Consider the following 18,404-nt stretch of genomic DNA (forward strand, 5'->3'; position numbering starts at 1 on the left):
TGAAACACAGTTATCAAGGGGTAGCAAGAAATCCCTTTGCAGATGATCCTGTTGTCCTAGCAGTTTTGATTTTTCGCACGCAAACCCACCCACCCACCCAGTGTGTCAGGGCAAGGAGACTCAGAAATTTCAGGTAACAATGGTTTGGTCTTGCACAGAAGTCTTGAGTCAATAACATACGGGATATTGGATGCTGCATTTCATTTGTTTCCTGGAAAACCTACAAACGTAATTTTACTTTTAGGAATATGCGGGGAGACATTTCTCAATTTTCTGCTGCTCTTTTCTCTAGAACTACTCTGCTATCCATAGTAACTTTTAAAAATAAATCATATTTAGGTGAAATGTACAACACTTCACCCTGGTAAAAAGAAATGGTTTTCACAGTCATCGAGAAAACAGAACATCTGCTTTATCATCTGTTATCGCTGGCACGGTACAAATGATGCTCTGATCCTTGTTCCTAGGCCTGACTTAGCAAAATACATTGGAGAATAAATCAGATGTCTCTGCTCTCCCTGTGCCTGCCACTTCCTAGTACTGAGTTCAGCTCTGGCACTGCATGTCTTGGAGCCCACCTACAGCATCAGGAAGTGCTTTGAGCAGCTGCTCATCATAGCTTGTAGGATGAAATTGGCACAAAAGCTCTCTCAGACAGGGAAACCAGAAGAAGCTGGATGAGATTTAAAAGTTGTCTGCATTTAGAAGAGATTTATCATGATTAAAAGGGGGGGTGAGGGGGAGAGGGAAATACTGCAACAGTAGGACAAAGGCACGCCATCCAATCAGCAAAACAGCTGTTGCTGCCAGGAATGGGGGCTGAAAGCTCAAAAATGGACAGTTTGTTCTAATACTAAAATGAAATTTCAATAGAGCAGATCACTACGCTGAAGCAAAATATTCCTTAAACATGGCAAGACCACAGCAGACTTTCTTAAAGCTGTTGAAAAGGGATGAAGGATTGTGTCTCTACATGATTAACCATGACATTATACTTATTGCTATTTTCTTACACAAACACTAGCTGCTGTCTCTGCCAAGCGTCCACATAATTACCTCATTGTATTTTTATTCACAATAATAAGCTCTTTGAAAAGGGGGGGGGGGGGGAAGTCTTTCCATGTGGTTAGTTCCAGGTGGTCAGTTCTTTTTGTTGTTGGTTTTTCTGGGTTTGGGGGTGGGGTTTTTTCGGCTCGGTGGTTTGTTTTTTTTTTTTCCCCCGTACTTCCAATTTCTTTGCCATTCAAAGGTGTGACTAAATACTGAGATACTGGTACATACTGATGCCAGGTTTTGCAAGAAGGGCATTTGCTTGCCAGAAAGGTATCTTATTTACTCTAGTGTTCTGTCATAACTCCAGGCCATTCCTTGTCTGATTGACTTGAGTATTGACTTTCCTATTGCAGTTTGAAAATTGTTTTGGACCAGAGAAGATACTTTATCTTTGGCAGACAATGCTGCACAGGTGCAAAGTGACATGAAATCCACTGCTTGGCCACATGAATGCTTTTGTGCAACTTTACATATGTTAAATACCTCTAGGGTTTCTACAACTGGGGGACACTCAGGTACTGAACAGCCTTTAGAAGGGTGAATGCTGTTAGGCCTCAAGTTAAGGTAAAGCTTAGGCATGAGACCCTCAAACCACAGGCACTGATGGAAAAGATGGCGACTTCCAAGCCTCTCTGGCAGTTTCAGGCTGTTTTTTTGGGAGCTTTGAGCCCCTGCAACTCTGAAAATGCAGCTGAAGTGCAGGCATTGCCTCTGAAGGGTTAGCCTGCAAATGTCTTTGTGCTCATCTGCACCCTTCCTGTAAGCTGAAAGGGTACAGCAATACCACGCTGCCTTAGCAGGTCTAGCAGACTGAAAGTCGGACTCACAGTCTCTGCAAGTGATACAGGGACATGACTTCCAAACTTTGAGGTAGGTGCTGGCTACTACGGTGAAAGAACTTAATTGTAACTTTGGTTTATTCTTCTAGACCTGTAAAATATAATGTCCTTCAGGGTTTATACGCTGCATTTCCTGCAATATTACTCCCTGCTGCTTTCAGCTAGGATCTCTAAAAAAACCCCAAGCCTCTCAGCAAATACAGAAGTGTTTAAGAGACTAGATAAATTGTTGAGTGGACAAGAGGTAATACAAGGAAGAGAAGGGTGAAAAAATAAAAGGAAGCCAACAAAGACAAAAGACAAGTGTTAAATAGGTGTAAAACCAACATGCAAAACATTGCAAGCTATGGCTTTTGAGTTTCTTGGTATGAAATACTCCTCATTCACTGGTCATCTTCTGATGCGGCTGGCTTCTCCCTGCCTCTCTGGGAGGTGGCTGGTGCTGGCAGCAGTGCCTCTTGCTGCATGTTCGGCTGCCCTCTGCTGCAGGCAGGGCTGCACTGTGGCTGAAGCCCTAAAAACTGGCATGCTTAGTCCTGACTATCAGAGAAGGAAGTAGGAAAGGAGAAGTGACAAACAAACAGGAAGCTTCTGGAGCAGAGCAAAGGAATATTAGATACTCCAGCTCTTAATTTTTTAAGTGTTTAAGTCGACAGGCACTTAAAGGAACAAATACTCAAGTGTCTCATTTTCCAAGGGAGAGAAAAATTAGACTTGAGCACTGGCCTGTAGCAGTAAGGGAGTTTACAGCAATTTTGTACTCCATCCTTTACTACAACTGGTGCCATTTAGCATTATGTATTCTTTATCCCTACAGGAAATGTATTTTTTGCAAGGCGCTGTTGTAAAGTAAAAAGGCACAAGTTGCTTCGTACAGATGCAATGTGTTCTTTGACAAGTCAGTCCATCTCGAAAGGCTAATTCAGCCTGCAGGGAAGAGTTAAAGGTTTGAACCCACCAGCTCGTAGCTGGGCAGACTCCTCAGCCCTTTGCAAGGTGTTTGGTAGTCATCCTCACAGGACAGGCACCAATCTTTGTTTTTATTTGTATAATAGGAACATTGGTCATGGTACTACCCTGAGGTTTACTTTAGTAGTTACTTCCAGTTACAGTGTTGCTGAACTTGGGCACCTCATCTATTTTTACTGAAGCTCCTTATTTTTCTAGAACTGGTACACTCTGAACCGAACGTTACTGTTTTAAAATTCTCAGAAAAACCTTAAAGGAAACTAGCAATACTGCACAACTTTAAAAAAAAAAAAAAAAAAAAAAAGACTAATGCAGTGAACGAATATTACAAAGCAGCATAACTCATGGTAAAATATCCAAACCCACGGTGTAAGTCATTCTTCTACTGCATGTAATTATGAAAAAGATATCATTGTAGTAAAATCTAACAAGATGCGACAGCATCTTGGAAGCGGATAGAAGTGAAATACATAGGTTGAATAAGCCACAGCTGATGAATAAAACTGGACCATTAACCAGTACGTAAGCTTTGGCAAACAATCCAGTATTGCTTCATGTATTTCAAATTTAAGATCAAAAGAGACCATTGGCTTATCTTTTCAACAACGAAGACCACTGAACTTCACCACATTAGCCTTATGTTGAGCCCAATCTGTCTAAAGCATGCCTTCTAGGTAAGCACCTAGTGTTGTTTGGTGGACGTTAGGGGGATGTGTGATCCATTAACTTGGTTTTAAAAATGTTTCTTTTCCTAAGTAGTAACCAGTTGTACCCCATTTTGAAGTTTTTTGGACAGAGCTTTTGGTGACTTCAGTGGAAAGCTTTTTTTTATTCCTCCTTTAAAAAATGTAATGCAGACTGTTACCTCAGAAAGCAATAGGATAAAAACCTTTATTGTTCCACCTTCGTCACAGTTAATCTTCTATTGATATGCATTTTTGTAACTGTAGTTTACATTAGAAACTTCAGCTCCTTAGAGGCTTAATGTAGAGTAGCAAAAAACCTTCAAAACCAATTCAATCCCGTGTCTTCAAGTAGTATACCACTTGGGCACAAGGAATCTCTAGGATTAGAATCAGTTAGATCTTCCACCTCCTCCTTTTCCTGTCTTCTTTGTCCTCATTTCATGCCAAGCTTTCACCAGTGGTTCTCTGTTCTTCCATATCAGCTCATGGCCATAAGTCACGTACCACCTGAGGAAAAAAAAAAAAAAAAAAACTACTTAAAACTAACTGCAGCTTTTCTCTGTATCTGAGGAACAGGCTGATCACTAAAATTAAGTAACTCAACTGCTCTGTATAGGAGACAAGATAAACTGAGGCAGAAAGAACAACATTCTTAGAAAGTGGCAGTGGCAGTTAAGCCCCTTGTTCTCTTGACTCCTAACAGTTAACTTTGTGTTCTTGCTTGTCTCAGTCCTGAAAATGAATTGTTTTCATGCCTTTGATTTCATGCTCTCATGATTTCCTCTTTTAAAAAGGATACAAAACCCTATTTCCATTTAAGAGACTTTTAAAACAGTACTGTTGCTTGTGCTAATCCTTACTGACAATACCAAGTAAAAGTCTTTTTCTCATACGTAAATACAACTGCCCTGTAAGGAACAGCCACATTCCATTCAAAGTGAATTTTCTTCTATAAACATCTAAATGAAGATTTAATCTATTGAAGTGTTCTAGCTTAATTTATATTCATAGAGAACTATATATGCTGATATGTGAATATCAACATCAGTGATTAAGCAAGGGAGGTTATGGTAGAGAGGAGATGCAGGAGGGGAAGCAACTATACGGAAATAGGTTGAAGGTTCTCCCACAAGCCTAACTTCACACCTGAGTCCTGAAAAACAAAAGCACTTTTAAATGAGCCATCAGCCAGTGCTAGGTGAACTGGCCATTCCTTTAAATCATACAGCCGCTTTCCAAAGTGGACAATTGTCTGTGAGGCAATGTATAGAAAATACTTTGGCCATTCAATGTATGTCCTAAATAGAGGCCCTGTTTTAGGATGAAGTGACCAAAATGATCACAGAGTAGAACATACAGGTAGAACATGTAGGCGAGGAAGGCAAGATACTTGTTAACTCAAGAGATTTTTACTGCAACTGCTATCCTATTTTAATAATAAGTGAATCTGCATTATAATGAACAAGCTGATAGAGATACACCATGGCAGAAAGTAGTTATGAATTAGCAAGACTACATCAAATGCATTTGTGATGCCAGAGAAGGGGAGAAAAGGAGACTGTGCAGCACAGAACTTATGACACCAAAGCCAAGAAATTGCAAACAAAGGCAAACCAGTTTGTGCACCAAAATAAGGGTCCTCCACCTGTTCTTTCTCTGGCCTAGTTAAATCTCAGGTACGCTTTTAAAATGCCTACATAAAATGTTTAAAAATGTTCCTAGCAATAAGAGTGCAAATTAAGACAACATTGAAATCACGTAGAAGGAGAAAAACTCATTAGGTAATGTAGTTCGAACATGGAACAATGCAGAACTGTTTCCTACAAACTGGTTTCTAGTAGTTCTTTCCAATTAGGAAGGCTCCACACAAAGACAATGCAGCAACACTGAGAAACAGCAGTAGAGGCTGCTCAAAGGAATTTGGCCTGAGCTTATACTAACTCTGTAGCTCTCTCTAAATTGGCAATTACAGGAAAAACACTGAGACAAAGAAATTTTCTTAGCTGTTGAATTCTAAAGTTATTTTAATTTGTCCATGCTGTGTTTTGTGAGAATCTTTTCTGCCTTGTGACTCTCTTCAATGTGCTGGGGAGAGCAGGACAGAGACAGCCAGCCCAGGTTACAGTGACAGGACAATCTGACATCTATCTGTCATTCTAAGGCAGTTCAGCTCAATTTCTTTCATTTGCTTTCATAAAGCATCTGTTAACAGTATTTTCCACAGAATTTTGTAGCACTACAAGGGTAACAGTGAGTTGTCTTCAATGCTACTTAAGACAACTTTCCAAAAAACTCCCACACTTCAGAGACAAGAGGAAGCAGAAAAAAAATCACAGGATGAATTTAAATATGAAGCAAATGAAAGTTAGTAAATACTGACTTACATTCCAAAGAGAGCTCCCCCAAGATGTGCAGCATGGTCAAAAAGTCTCCAGCCTAAAGTAAGCCCTGCAGTATCAAATGCAATTATGGCTTTTAAAGCCTGGAAAAGAACAGAACATGGACGGACAGGATCAGTCACAGCATATAATAGCCACTGATAACAGAGTTTCCTATTATGGCACAGAGCAAAAATTTGGGATCAAAAAACATCCCGTAAATTTTATATCAAAGCAATCACTGTTAATAAAAAAGTTTTAAAACAGACTCAGTCCTTAGCTGTACTGTGCTGTCAAAATATAGACATGAGCAGCTACAGAATAGTGTGGGGTAGGAATGTGTCTTTTTCAAATACTCAGTCTCTTCCAATCTTCGTTTCTAAGCATTCCAAACTCAGGTCAGGAAAAAAAGAAAGGAAGTTCTTGAAAGAGTACATGCTCTAAAAGACACCACAAAATACAGAATTGCAACATTCTCATTCACCAATTCTGACACAGCTTAGATCTATGAGCATCTGTTGTCCCAAACACAACCCTCTAGTGGATGGAATATGTGAGGCAACATGCCTGTCATCTTATCTGCCATAAATTGATCATCACACTTTCCTAAATGGCACATCTGTTAGAAGGTAGAAAACCAGGATGATAGTGAACAACTCCATGGCCGGAAACAGCATGAGCAATGGTATACCATCCTCAGGAGACACAAACCACCGTAACTGTAATTATGCAAAATTTTACTAAGTGCCTCACTCCAAAAGTCCAACATATTTAATGTTAGGATGAAATGTTACTTTAAGTAGGATTTCTTTCCTTAAGCATACGTGTTAGAATACCAGCTCTATTGCTACATTGGCTTGTTTATTTTAAAAGCCGATTACAGTATATGTAAGGTAGGCTAAAAGAGTACATAAAGTTTAGAAATACAATTACATAGTAGGGCTAAAATTATTCCAACATTTGTACTGCAATAGCCAATGTTGCTCTTATTTTACTGTTGCAATGAGCACTTCCTGAGGGCAACGCTCTCTGTGGCTCTGCCAAGATTTCTACCCTGGCCGTTTTCTTTAGGAAAGATGCAGTTAAACGATAGCATGCAAAAAACCCAGGTCCACTCAAGCAGAAGTGCAAGAAAAATGTGGAGGCTACATCTAAGAACGCTTGTTCAAATCTGTAAGCTTCACTTACAAAAAATATTAGATCTCATGATCTTGACATGACAAACCTTAACTGCTTTAAGTATAACAGTAAAACAATTTTAAGTAGTGGACCAAGGATGATTAACTCATTAAAACAAGTCAAGATATACTTGAGAAGCTTTTCTTATATGGGGCAGTGGATGTGCTTAAAAGAACTTAATGAAACAAAACCCGAGTCCTAGTACTACAAATGAAGAAAAGCCTCAGTAGGTTATTTCTAAGCCTAACAGTGTTAAAAGTATCAAAAGATGGTATCCAAATGAGGAGGCAGGTATTCCTCTAGGGCTGGAATGTTATTTCCCTTGAGAAGTGAAATTCTGTTTTTCCCATCTTGATAAATCTTTCTTCAAAAAGAGTGTATCAGTATTAGATTAGCCTGTAAAAAGTGCTGCCATAAAAATATCACCCATCAGAAAGAACAGTATGTGTATGCATATTTCCTCAGACAGGTGAACCTGAGTCCCTCCCAACTTCTTTTACCTCTCAGTATCAGATTTGAAACAGCCCCATGGAGGATGATGGAATTTAGGATAATTCTAAATTCACTACACACTTGTGCAATAACCATGTTAGGCTGCAACAATTCAGGATCCATTTCCAGGACTTCCATGACCTGTATTCTCTTTCAAAATAAATTTAACAGCTTAGAAACACAAACGCAGGGGACACATGCTCAGATACTGGAGAGGTATGGGGAAAATGTTTTAAGAGTAGGATTTCTTTGAAGTTCAAAGGCACTTACGTTTCCTGCTGTAAATGTGAACATTGGAAGAAATATGATGGCTAGTTTTGCTTCTGGCATCTTTGTACATACGGCTGCAAGGACAGTCATTATAGCTCCTGACTGTAAATACATTAAAAGACATGAAAGTAAGCTGAGATGTTACATAAGGGAAAACTTATTTTTCTGCATGTGAACCCATTTTCCTTTTGGCTTTTATTTTCAAATGCAGCCCTGTGGCAAATCTCAAAGTACAAAGCACCACAGCAAAGTTCAGAATAAAAATAAAACAAGAGACCATTATTTAATTTCAATATCTGAAATTACAAATACTGGAAAAAAAATACCCCTCAGATGCTCTTACATAATTAAGAAATAACCCCCTCAATTTTTAAGATAACAATTTATGTTAATGTGCTTTTTCCCCAGTAAACCCTAGAAATCTAACATATATTAATCAAACACAGACATTTCAGATGAAGGGAGTCATTCTGAAGCTTGTAACCAAAACAAGGAAAATAACAGATGGACAGGGACAAGAAATCTTTTGATAGTGAAACAAGCAATTCCCTGGTCTGTACTAAATTGACCATGGGCTTTTATATCCATGAAATATCTCAATGGAGAGGCTGTGAATACAGTAAACTAATGCAACATGTGGCAATTTCAGTAAACTCAGATCAATTAAGACGAATGGAAAGTAACTTGCTCCAGACATAGTTTATTCACAAGATAAAGGGACAATACATAGACAGCACTACCAAAAATTCTAACTTCAGGAGAGCTCAACAGATTTTTTTTTTTTTTTCATTCCAAATGAAAAATAAGAATCTGACTTGTGGCTTTTATGAAAATTATTCAGAAAAGTAAGTTAAGAAGCCTTTAAAACTTGAGAAACAGCTAGGTTTACCTCAAACTTATAGCAAGTTAAGTCTTTTAAAATGTTCTACTACTAAAACTACTTGTAAAGAACAGACAACCACAACACCTCCTCTGCCTGCCTCATACCTTTCACACTGTGAGACTTTTGGCAGGAGTGCTGCCCTTCCTGCACAGCATGCCCTACAACTTCCACTAGTATCACATGCTGATTTTGATTGTCTGATTACATTATCTCTTTCTAAAGTATTCTCTTTTCAATTAGAGAAGACTGGTACACAACTAGGAAATAACATTTATGAAATAAGTTACAGAACTGAACAATCTGCTTAGCCACAAGAGGTCCTGCTGTTAAGTTCTCATTTACAATCCGTTAGCATTAATTGGCATTAGTGCTATGCTGCTGCAAGAGAGAGTTAACATATTTGAAGAACAGGCAAGTTCTTGCACAGGAACCACTGCCTGGTTACTTGGTTTTGGTAAACCTTCCTAGTTTCCATTATCCCAAATATATTCTTGGCTTTTAAGCAGGTTAAAGAATACAGCAGGCTTTGAAAATTACTTCAGAAATCATTATAAGGTCTCCCATATTCCAAGATACTTACAGCTCCAAGGGACGGTTCAAACCTTCCAGTGGCCATTTTGGCAACATAACTGACAAAAGTGGAGATAACCCCTAGAAAGGAAAAATGACTATTGGAAACAATGCCAGCAATACAGATAAACATCAGAAAGTACAACAATGTTATCTGAACATCTTCCTAAAGAAGCTAGTGTAGGTGGTGTGGTGGGCTTTGTTTTGTGGGGGGTTTGTTTGTTTGTTTTAACTTGAATTAACTGTAATCTTTTCCCATGAAACTTCCATGACTCTGTATTAAAGAGCTATTTTATTTTGGTAGCTAAGCATGAATTAAACCCAGATACCTGTATTGTCGTGATATTCTGAAGCCCAATACCCTAAACCACCAAAATTCTGTATGACCGCAGACAAATACTGCAGTTAGTATGGAGCAATGTGTGGGACTGAACAATCGCCGGCCATCTGTCATCATACATCTATTAACCATGCACACACTTTATCTGCATGAATACATATTTATATTTTTTAAGTGTTGTAAATATATATATTTAACATTACCAGCAGAAAGATACACTGCAATGAACTGCTCACATCCCAAAAGAGAGACAATGCTGCTGGAAAAACTCCATAAAACATACATATTTGCTGCCATATGGAATAGAGAGAAGTGACTAAACGTAGATAGCAGCATGGGAGAACACAGGGCTCCTACGAAAAACAATGAAAAAAAAAAAAAGTCAGTGTTTTAATTTGCTTCAACTTATATGTCATGCAGCCTAGAAATTTATCAAGACATACTATAGGCTAATTATGCTTAGAATTCTCACATACAAGCTAAGTAATAAACCTAGAAATGTAACAAATATCAAACTCCATGCAATACTGTTTGAAAGGTAGAACATATATCCCAGAGATATGCAAGCTGTACAAACAGCTACTTTAGAAAGTTTTAATTACCTACTGGGGAACGTTCCACCTAAAACATTTATCTTATGACACATCTCCTATGCTCTGGAAAGGATAAAAGAGATTATAAATAAAATATGTATATGGTGAAAGATTTTTAACATATTAGCACCTATAAAAATTATTTTGCTACAGAGATGGACTCATAAAGAAAAATTAGTCTTCTTTTCAAAAAGCTACTAGCTCTAATCACTGAAGCAGCAGCCTTGAAAATGCAAAAAAGCCAATTAGCAGGTTTGAAGGTCAACATTATTTAAAATAGGAGTGTTTGGGGTGACTGATGCTCAGATCTGGATAGTGGCTATCTTTAGCTTTGTGTGGGGAATTGGTTGAGTTTCCACTTTTTCAGCAGAAATTAAAAGGATAGCAGAAAGTACTCTTCTAACGCATGTTTGTCTCATCCTTTTCTCTTCTCTACTGTGGAAATGAAAGACAATCGTTGTGCCATTAAATACTAGTAACTTGCTTTCCTAAGTTAACCTCTTCAAAACATTTCACACACAGTGAAAGCCAAGTTTGTGTTTTGTTTCGTTTTAATGTGACCCAAAGCACAGCTTTGAAACAAGGACTCTGTACGTAACATACAGACTAATGCTTGTGCATTGATGAAAGCACACATGCATATGACTGATGACCGTTCTATCTGTATCCCACAGAACATTAAGGGGGCCGAGGGGGTCATGGAGGAAATCGCATTTGAGTCTAGTTTTTGAATGGCATTACATAGTACAGTTTATTTTCCTCCTTCCCAAGGAGTGGCATGATTTGCATTCTGTCCATGAAAGCAGTAGGGGTTGGTATCACTGGGAGAAGTGCCTCTTCACCTTTACAAAGGCAGGAGCTGCATCCTACTGAATGCAGTAAAAGGCCTGATAGCAGGCAACAGTTTTGACATTACAATATTTAGAAACACACCAGTGTTTTGCTTCTTTGTTTTAAAAAATCAGATCCATTACTACTAATTTTTTTCCCACCAGCCATTTCCTGTCTAGACAGAATAATGTGTTTGGGCATGACTGAGATTGCTTGTGGGTGATGGAGCTACAAGTAAGCCATGTGCCATCTGAAGCTCCCGTAGTATGATCAGAGGCTCTGTTACATCCCAATGTAGAAAAGTCACCCAAATTACTGTTCACTTACTGGAGGATGGATCTGAGGTGAAATATGTAAACATAATCCGTCGCATGCCAGGCAGTCTCCATAAACAGAATACAAAGACATTTGCAGCTATAATGCCTTTTAAGAGAAAAAAAAGTATAAAAACAAATTATGAATGTAACACACCACAATGCTTACTGTAAACAAGCATTCAAAAGTAAGCTTACAAGAATCATACTTTTTCTTCACTTTTTCCATTAAAAGCAGTATCCACTTCTTACTTTATAAAGTTTAGAAAAAGCAAAGAAAAATACTGAAAGCTGTATTCATGTAGTGGAAGTCTTTCAGAAATATTAATTTAATTGCAACTGTTTTAACATACAGTGTAATGAATGCAACAGTCCAGAAAAATCTGTACTGAAGACGTTCAAGCTATGGTTTCAAACTTCTATACCACTGTAGAACAAATGAAACAAGAACCAGCTTAAGAGGCCTCATTTCTTGCCTCTGTAGCTGCTTATTCCCAAATGCCACCAATACGCTGCATAGTTGCATTTAACTGCACAGGGAAGGGAGAAGACTAGGGGAACCATGCAACAGAGATCCTGTCCATGTCTGGAGGAACTTTGGTTTTGAGGGATTTGTAAAGATACTGTTTAGAGATCAAGCATAAAAAGTTGACCTGGCATTGCTAAGGCATAGTCACCTTTGGGAGATAGCAAACATGCAGCTTTTCACTTCACAGATGTTTAGTGCAATCTTACTTTATTTTAAATAAGAATGTAGATGATTAGAAACATAATGATGCAAATTTAACATTTGTTTAAAGTGCCTTCTCTATTTCTATCCAAGCATTTAGGTATTTGAAATGTTTTGTAATAGCTAGAAACATTAAAGGGGAAAATAATTGTGATTCCTTTACATAATGGTAAATGTCACATAATTATTCTCTTTTTGAGTTTGCAACAAAATGCGAGACATGCGAAAAACTACGACATATAAATCCTAGAACCAAAATTTCAATAGATCTCTTCTTTTGACACTCCATCCTATTCCACCATGCTCTTTCATTAGAGGAAGTATTTTCCTTGCATGCTAAACCAAGATGTTACAGAACTGTCAACAATTTCAGTACAGTAAGCCCAACCTTGTTATGGCAATCAAGGGTTAAGTATCCAAACGGCTCAGGGTCTAACAACTAGAATTTGTATTGCTTGTTAGATTAACTAGATATTGAGGGGACGTTCTAGAGACTACAGAATATGAATCTTCACCACCCCGACCCCAATACAGTATTTGTATCTGTATCGTGACCTGGCTTGCATGTTGAAAAGCAATTCAAAGCATTGTACAAAACTTCTTGACAGCACTTGTTAATTGAGTGGCCTGAGATTATTTTTGCCTCAAACATTCAGCACTTATGCAATCTATTCTCAGACTGGGTGTCAACTCTTCAAAGAGTTAGTAAGTTGGTTGAAAATTTTCTTCTAAAATGTTTCTGTAGAAAAGTAAATGACATAGAAATAGCGTTTAAGTAACGTTATGCTAACAACCTGCTACTACAGATACAGTGAATGCTTAATTAGAGTATGGAACAGCAGATATGGCTCAGCTACTTTATTTGAATCAAGTTCTCATCAATTTCTCTCCACACATTACTTTTATTAAATTTATCTTGGGGATTTCAAGTAACATTAGGCTAACCAATCAAAACTACATCGTAACCAAAGGAAAGCTCACAAGATAATTTTATGTGATTTTACATACATCATGCTGAAAACAAGAAGCAACTATTAGAGAACTTTATTTTCGCATAGCAGTGGAATATATACACCGATTCCTTCTGAAAACGTTTGCTGTTTTTCACAGTTCCTGAGAAAAGTGTTGCCGGGAGAGGATTCCAGCTAATCCTCCATGCTCTCTTGCACAGATGCATAGGATATTTTTTAATAGTTTGTGAGAAGGAAGTGTAGCAGAAATACTGTATGTGCAGGTCTAAGTTTACAATGCTTTGTGCCTAACAACCTAAACATGGTATGAAAGCCATCTGTTTTAACATACTGTACCTGTTTGCCATATTTCTCTTCCTGTGAATGTCTAATACTTGTAAGCTAACACAAACCTGTCACAGTCCGCTGACCCTCAGTCAGGTTATTCCACCAGCTGTTAACCTGAAACGGAATTGTTGCATATCAACGCCACTGTAGAATATTTGCAATTTCAAGAACAGTCATGTGAAGTTCTACCTTTTTAAGAATGGAAAGCATTTCTTTGAAATCTGTTAAGTAAATTGATTTCAAACTTTTTTATCTCTGACTGGTTTAGCTTTTCAAGTTGGCATTTCCTTGCTCAAGAATAGTTATCTACTCTCCTTTTCATAAAATGTCCCAACGTAGATGAAGAGTTTCTTCAAAAAGAATGGGGTTATATCCTTTTACACAACTCCATGGGTTTACCTCTGCTTGTACTAAACAAGGATCTAGCCCATAATGCTTACTTTAGCAGATTAGCCAGTTAGCATAAACCCTGCCTTGACTAAGCCTCACCCTAATGCTGTCTAATATGACGCCACCCACCTTTGAGAGATTCCACTTTTGTGCCATGGTTACTTTTGCAGGGGTAGCTCACAAGACGTGGAATCCATTCCCCCTTGCATCCAGCTCACCCAGCCCTCCTCCAAATTTAAAACCCCTGAAAAAGTTTATTTTGAGCGTAGTCAGACCACAGACAAATTCCACCCCCTTTCCCTTCCTCAGCTTTCAAAATCATTTTGGACAAATATTTTATTGATAGCTTAATGACCTTCCACCCATACTGATGGGGACAATGTCATAAAAATTATCTGCAGGTTGGAGGTGGGGGGAAATAACGCTCTATGAAACAAACCATTCGCTATTTGATATCAAAGTAACAACTTAATTATATTTTTTTGTTTAATCCTTTGGCACAGGATACAGATATCAGTATTTCCTACAAAGTTGTCCAGTGTAAGAACACTAAACAAACATGATTTTTCTACAACACAAGTAGATGCCTTCAGAAGCTACTTGGGGGATCCTGAACTTCCAAAAATAGAACTTACCAGTTGAAGATGGAGACTGGGAGTTTAAGCCTATTAACAACAGGGCAGTTTTGTCTGTGTTTGCATTTTTTTTTTTTTTAATTTTTTTAATAGCTAATCACCAAATCTTCCCCTTCAGGTTTTGAAGGAAAACAAAAGTATAAAACCAACATTACTTAAAATATTAAGTGGCAATCACAATCTCGCCTGTAGTTCATATACACTGAGCAAGAAAGCATGCTGTACTGGGCTTGGCTAGGACAGAGTTAATTTGCTTTATAGCAGCTCATACATGGTGCTGTGTTTTAGATTTTTGACCAAAACAGTACTGATAACACACTAATGTTCTAGCTTTTGCTGAACAGTGTTTGTACAGCATCAAGGCATTTCCTGTTTCTCACACTGCCCCTACAATGAATAGATTGGGGGTGCGCAATAGGCTGGGAGGGGACACAACTGGGCAGGTGGCCTGAACTAAGCAAAGCGGTATTTCCTACCAGATAATGTCATGCTCATCAATAAAAGGAAAAAGAGAGGATTTTAGGAGGTTTAGCTATCTTTTGCTCATGGACTGGCTGGGCATTGGTCTACCCACAAGAGACTGTGAGTGACTGCCTTTGCGTCACTTGTTTTGTTTTCTTCTCTCTTCTCCCACTTATCCTTCACTTATTAAACAATTTTTTGGTAGTTGTTTTATCTTTACCCCCAAGTTTTCTCACTTTTATTCTTTCCTTCCTCTTCCCCCAGCCCACTGGGAGTTTGTGTGGGAAGAGAGTGAGTAGCTGTGTGGTGCTTAGCTGCCCACCAGGGTTAACCCACAACACACACCCATTTCAAAAGAGGTACCGCAGTGCACACAATGCACATTACAGGAACAACTCCTCTGTGTCCTACCCAGGACCCTGTGCTTCTCCAGCTCCACACTCAGCCCTACTTTCCTTGGGCAAGCAGACCTTAAGGAGTAATCAAGCCTGGTCTATCAGAAGCCACAGCAGTTACCTTGAAAAAAATATAAAATGTACATGCACGTTTACTTTTATTTTTCAATTAAGTGTATTTAAAACTAATAACTGATACTTTTGGGATGTCAATTAAATTTATAACACATCTTGCAGCACTTATGTTGTTCCTACTACCCAAACTCCAAAGTATTTGCACGGAAATGTCAGCTCTCATGAAGAAAAAAAGCCCTCCAAACCCTTATATCTGTGAGGTATAGGTTGAAAATACGAATGCATTTCAGAAGCCAGAGCATTAAAAAAACCTTATGCTTAAGGTTCAGAATTTAAGCTAGCTCTGTCCTCTTCGGGAATTCCATGTTCACTTTTGAGAACACCTGGACGTAGCAAGAATAATTTTTTTTTTTTTTCCAGTGGAAAAGCAAAAAGTACCTAGTTTAGGTATACAAACTACTACTGCTGACCTCTCTTCCCTGCATTTCAGGGTGAGGATGGTGTTTTTCTCCAGTATAGCTTCTGCAGTGATACTGTGAGTTACAGTTTTTCTTGTAAGGAAACCTATCTACTGTGATTTGCTGAAAACCTGTTACTTCTCCAAGTTACAAATCAGGACAAACAGGACAAGTATCTGTTGTACAAATGGTGATCGCAGATGCGCCTACACCAGAGGAAAGACGCGGTCATGTTTTATGCTCTGGCACGGACCCACCCGTGTGCCAACAGGCTGGGCCTGCTCCGTGTACCTGCTTTCTGAAGTCCCCCCTCTTCTGTGGCCGTATTTTATCCAACCAGTCTGCTCGAGCTTCCTCAAAATAGGTCTGGACCCGCGACTTGAGCGACTCGTACTGCCAGATGGCGGCAGATCCGAAGGCAGAGCCTGTGAACTGGGTGATACCGGATAAAGTCAAAATGAAGGCACCTTCCCGTGGCTTCAGCCGAGGAAGCCGGGCTCCCCCTGACCTTACGTTACACGCCATTCCCAGTCGCTCGGTCCTGAGCAACGCCAGCACGTTAACGGGAACTAAGGCACCACTGACAGACGGGGGTCCCGCCACGGAGCCGCCCCCGGGGCTCCCTGCCGACCCCGCTCCCCCTCCCCGGCCGGACACGGCAACCGCCGGCGCGCGGGAGCCGCTTACCCCCACCGCGAAGAGCAGCGGCTTGACCAGGCGCCGCGGCGAGGGGCGGCCGGCGCGGGGCGGCGGCGGCGGCGGGCAGAGGCTGCGGCGGGGGGGCGGCGGGCCGGGCCGCGCTTCGGCGGCGGCGGCAAGGGGCTCCTCGGGCCGCGCCCGCGCCCGACGGAAGCCCTGTCGCTGCTCCAGCAGCACCGTCAGTCTGCGGGGGAAAGACGCGGACCGTCAGCAGCACCGCCGCGCCCGCCCGCCCCGCAGCCGCCCCCTCCCCGGCCCGGCGGTACCTGTGCGGCCGCGGGCCCCAGGCACGGGCCCAGCACCGCCACGCCATGTTGGGCGCCTCCCCGCGCCCCAAGCTCTTCCGGGGCAGCCGGACGCCGTCTTGCGAGCGCTGCCGTGGGCGCCCGGCGGCGGGGCCGGGGCATCCGCTCGGTCACCCCCAGCGCGCCGGGCGGGGGGCGGCCAGGGGGGGCTCCCCAGAGCCGCGGGACCGCTTCCCGCACGGTGGGTACCCCCGAGGCTCCCGGCGCCGTGCCGGGGTGGGGGGGGGCATTTCTGGCAGCGCCGCGGCTGCTGCCGGCCGCCGGGTCGCGTCCGCCCACGTCCTGCCCCGGCCGCCATGTCGAGAGGGTCGTCCCGGCTCTGCCCCGCCATAGTGGGAATGGCGCGGCGGGGCGCGCGCGGCCCCTTTGGCTGCCATGATGAGCGTGGCAGCTCCTTTAGCTCCCGGGCTCCCTTGGCGAGTAGCGCTTGCGCCATATAGTTGGAGGCTTCCATGGGTTTAATATATTCTTTTCACTAGAAACCTCCCGGAATAGGGAGAGCCTGTCTCCTCCTACCCTAAGGCTCAGCCGGCCGCAGTGGAAGAAGCAGGGAGGAGGCCGAGGCTGCTGCCTCAGCCTTGCCTTTCTCCACCACGTGGCTCCACTTCACCACGCCTCACCACCTTACCTGGCTCCTCCACCCTGCCTCACCTCGCCTCACCACCGGGCTGCTCGAGCGAAGGGCTGTGCGTGGCTAACCAGGCGCAAGGCAGCCGCTGCTGCCCTGCAGCCTCCTCTCGGGCCTCTTCGCCATGCTCACCCTTGCCCGAGTCAGGTGCCCTCTGGTCCCCTGGCTGCTGGCCAGGGCTCCCGGTCTCCGGCACTGTGCTGCTCTTCACGGTGTGATCTTCATGCTGGCGGTGCGGCCAGGTGGCTGCCAGCTGGGCTGGTGAGGCGGCTTGCTGGCAGAGAGCAGTCACCGCCCAGCTAATGCTGTAAACACCAAGGGCCTCCTGAAATTAAATGGAAAAAGAAAATAGGTGTATTGGCTTTGAAAATAACTTGTAATTTTTAAGTTTCAAGAATTTGTATGCACCTTTCCGGTTATCTGTGGTGCTGTGGAGATACTAATGGGACAGCCAGTCATGCCTGGGCCTCCAGAGATCAGAGTGCAGAGCTGCCAAAATCAAGCCACTGGACAAGCAGCGGTTTATCTCAGAGGTGCGTGGGGAAGATGAGAGGCAGCAGCCACGTGTTGCAGCAGGACAAGTTCTGCGTGGGTGTGAGGAACACACTCCACAGGAGAGTGGTTGTGTTGTCCCCAGCCCTGGAGGCCACTCCGTTGTGACTGGACAGGGCCTGGGCGACCTGACCCAACATCGAAGCTGTGCTTCAGTAGGAGGTTGGCGTCAATGTGGTCCCTTCCAAACCAAATTATTCTTTAGTTCATTGTGTGAAGGGAAAGTTAATAGCAAGATAAGAATGATTTGTATATTGTAATTGCAAGTGGCTATAAGCCTGATTAGACTATTAATAAGTTACACCAGCTTCAGGAGCACAGTTACAAAGTCAAATTGTTTGGAAGTGGAGAGGAAATGAACTATTGTTGGGTTTTTTTGT

The 18,404-nt window shown here is 41.6% G+C and overlaps 1 protein-coding gene across 2 annotated transcripts; it reads right to left on the reverse strand.

Moving 5' to 3' along the window:
* Positions 1–3,722: 3,722 nt before the first annotated feature.
* On the reverse strand, positions 3,723–16,965 carry PARL (presenilin associated rhomboid like). 2 transcript variants are annotated; one of them, XM_069791999.1, is made up of 10 exons: positions 16,806–16,965; positions 16,528–16,723; positions 16,132–16,272; positions 13,491–13,539; positions 11,411–11,506; positions 9,863–10,012; positions 9,330–9,400; positions 7,867–7,968; positions 5,932–6,029; positions 3,723–4,054 (listed from the first exon to the last, which is right to left on the reverse strand). In XM_069791999.1, exons 1-10 carry the CDS (start codon positions 16,850–16,852, stop codon positions 3,937–3,939), a joined length of 1,068 nt encoding a protein of 355 aa, XP_069648100.1. In that variant the 5' UTR covers positions 16,853–16,965; the 3' UTR covers positions 3,723–3,936. The 2 variants fall into 2 exon arrangements, with proteins under 2 accessions (XP_069648100.1, XP_069648101.1); XM_069792000.1 differs by lacking the exon at positions 16,528–16,723 and having other exon boundaries at positions 16,806–16,961.
* Between the last annotated feature and the right edge of the window lie 1,439 nt (positions 16,966–18,404).

This window comes from Haliaeetus albicilla, chromosome 9, assembly GCF_947461875.1.
Source record: "Haliaeetus albicilla chromosome 9, bHalAlb1.1, whole genome shotgun sequence".
Taxonomy (NCBI): domain Eukaryota; kingdom Metazoa; phylum Chordata; class Aves; order Accipitriformes; family Accipitridae; genus Haliaeetus; species Haliaeetus albicilla.

Excerpts from the sequence above, each read along its gene's own strand:
- PARL (XM_069791999.1), bottom strand. The coding sequence starts at position 16,852 with ATGGCGTGGCGGTGCTGGGCCCGTGCCTGGGGCCCGCGGCCGCACAG. Across the intron at positions 16,273-16,527 it reads CGCTGCTCTTCGCGGTGGGG|TTCACAGGCTCTGCCTTCGG; the intron begins GTAAGCGGCTCC and ends GGTATCACCCAG. Across the intron at positions 13,540-16,131 it reads GGGGGGACTTCAGAAAGCAG|GTTAACAGCTGGTGGAATAA; the intron begins GTACACGGAGCA and ends ATTCCGTTTCAG.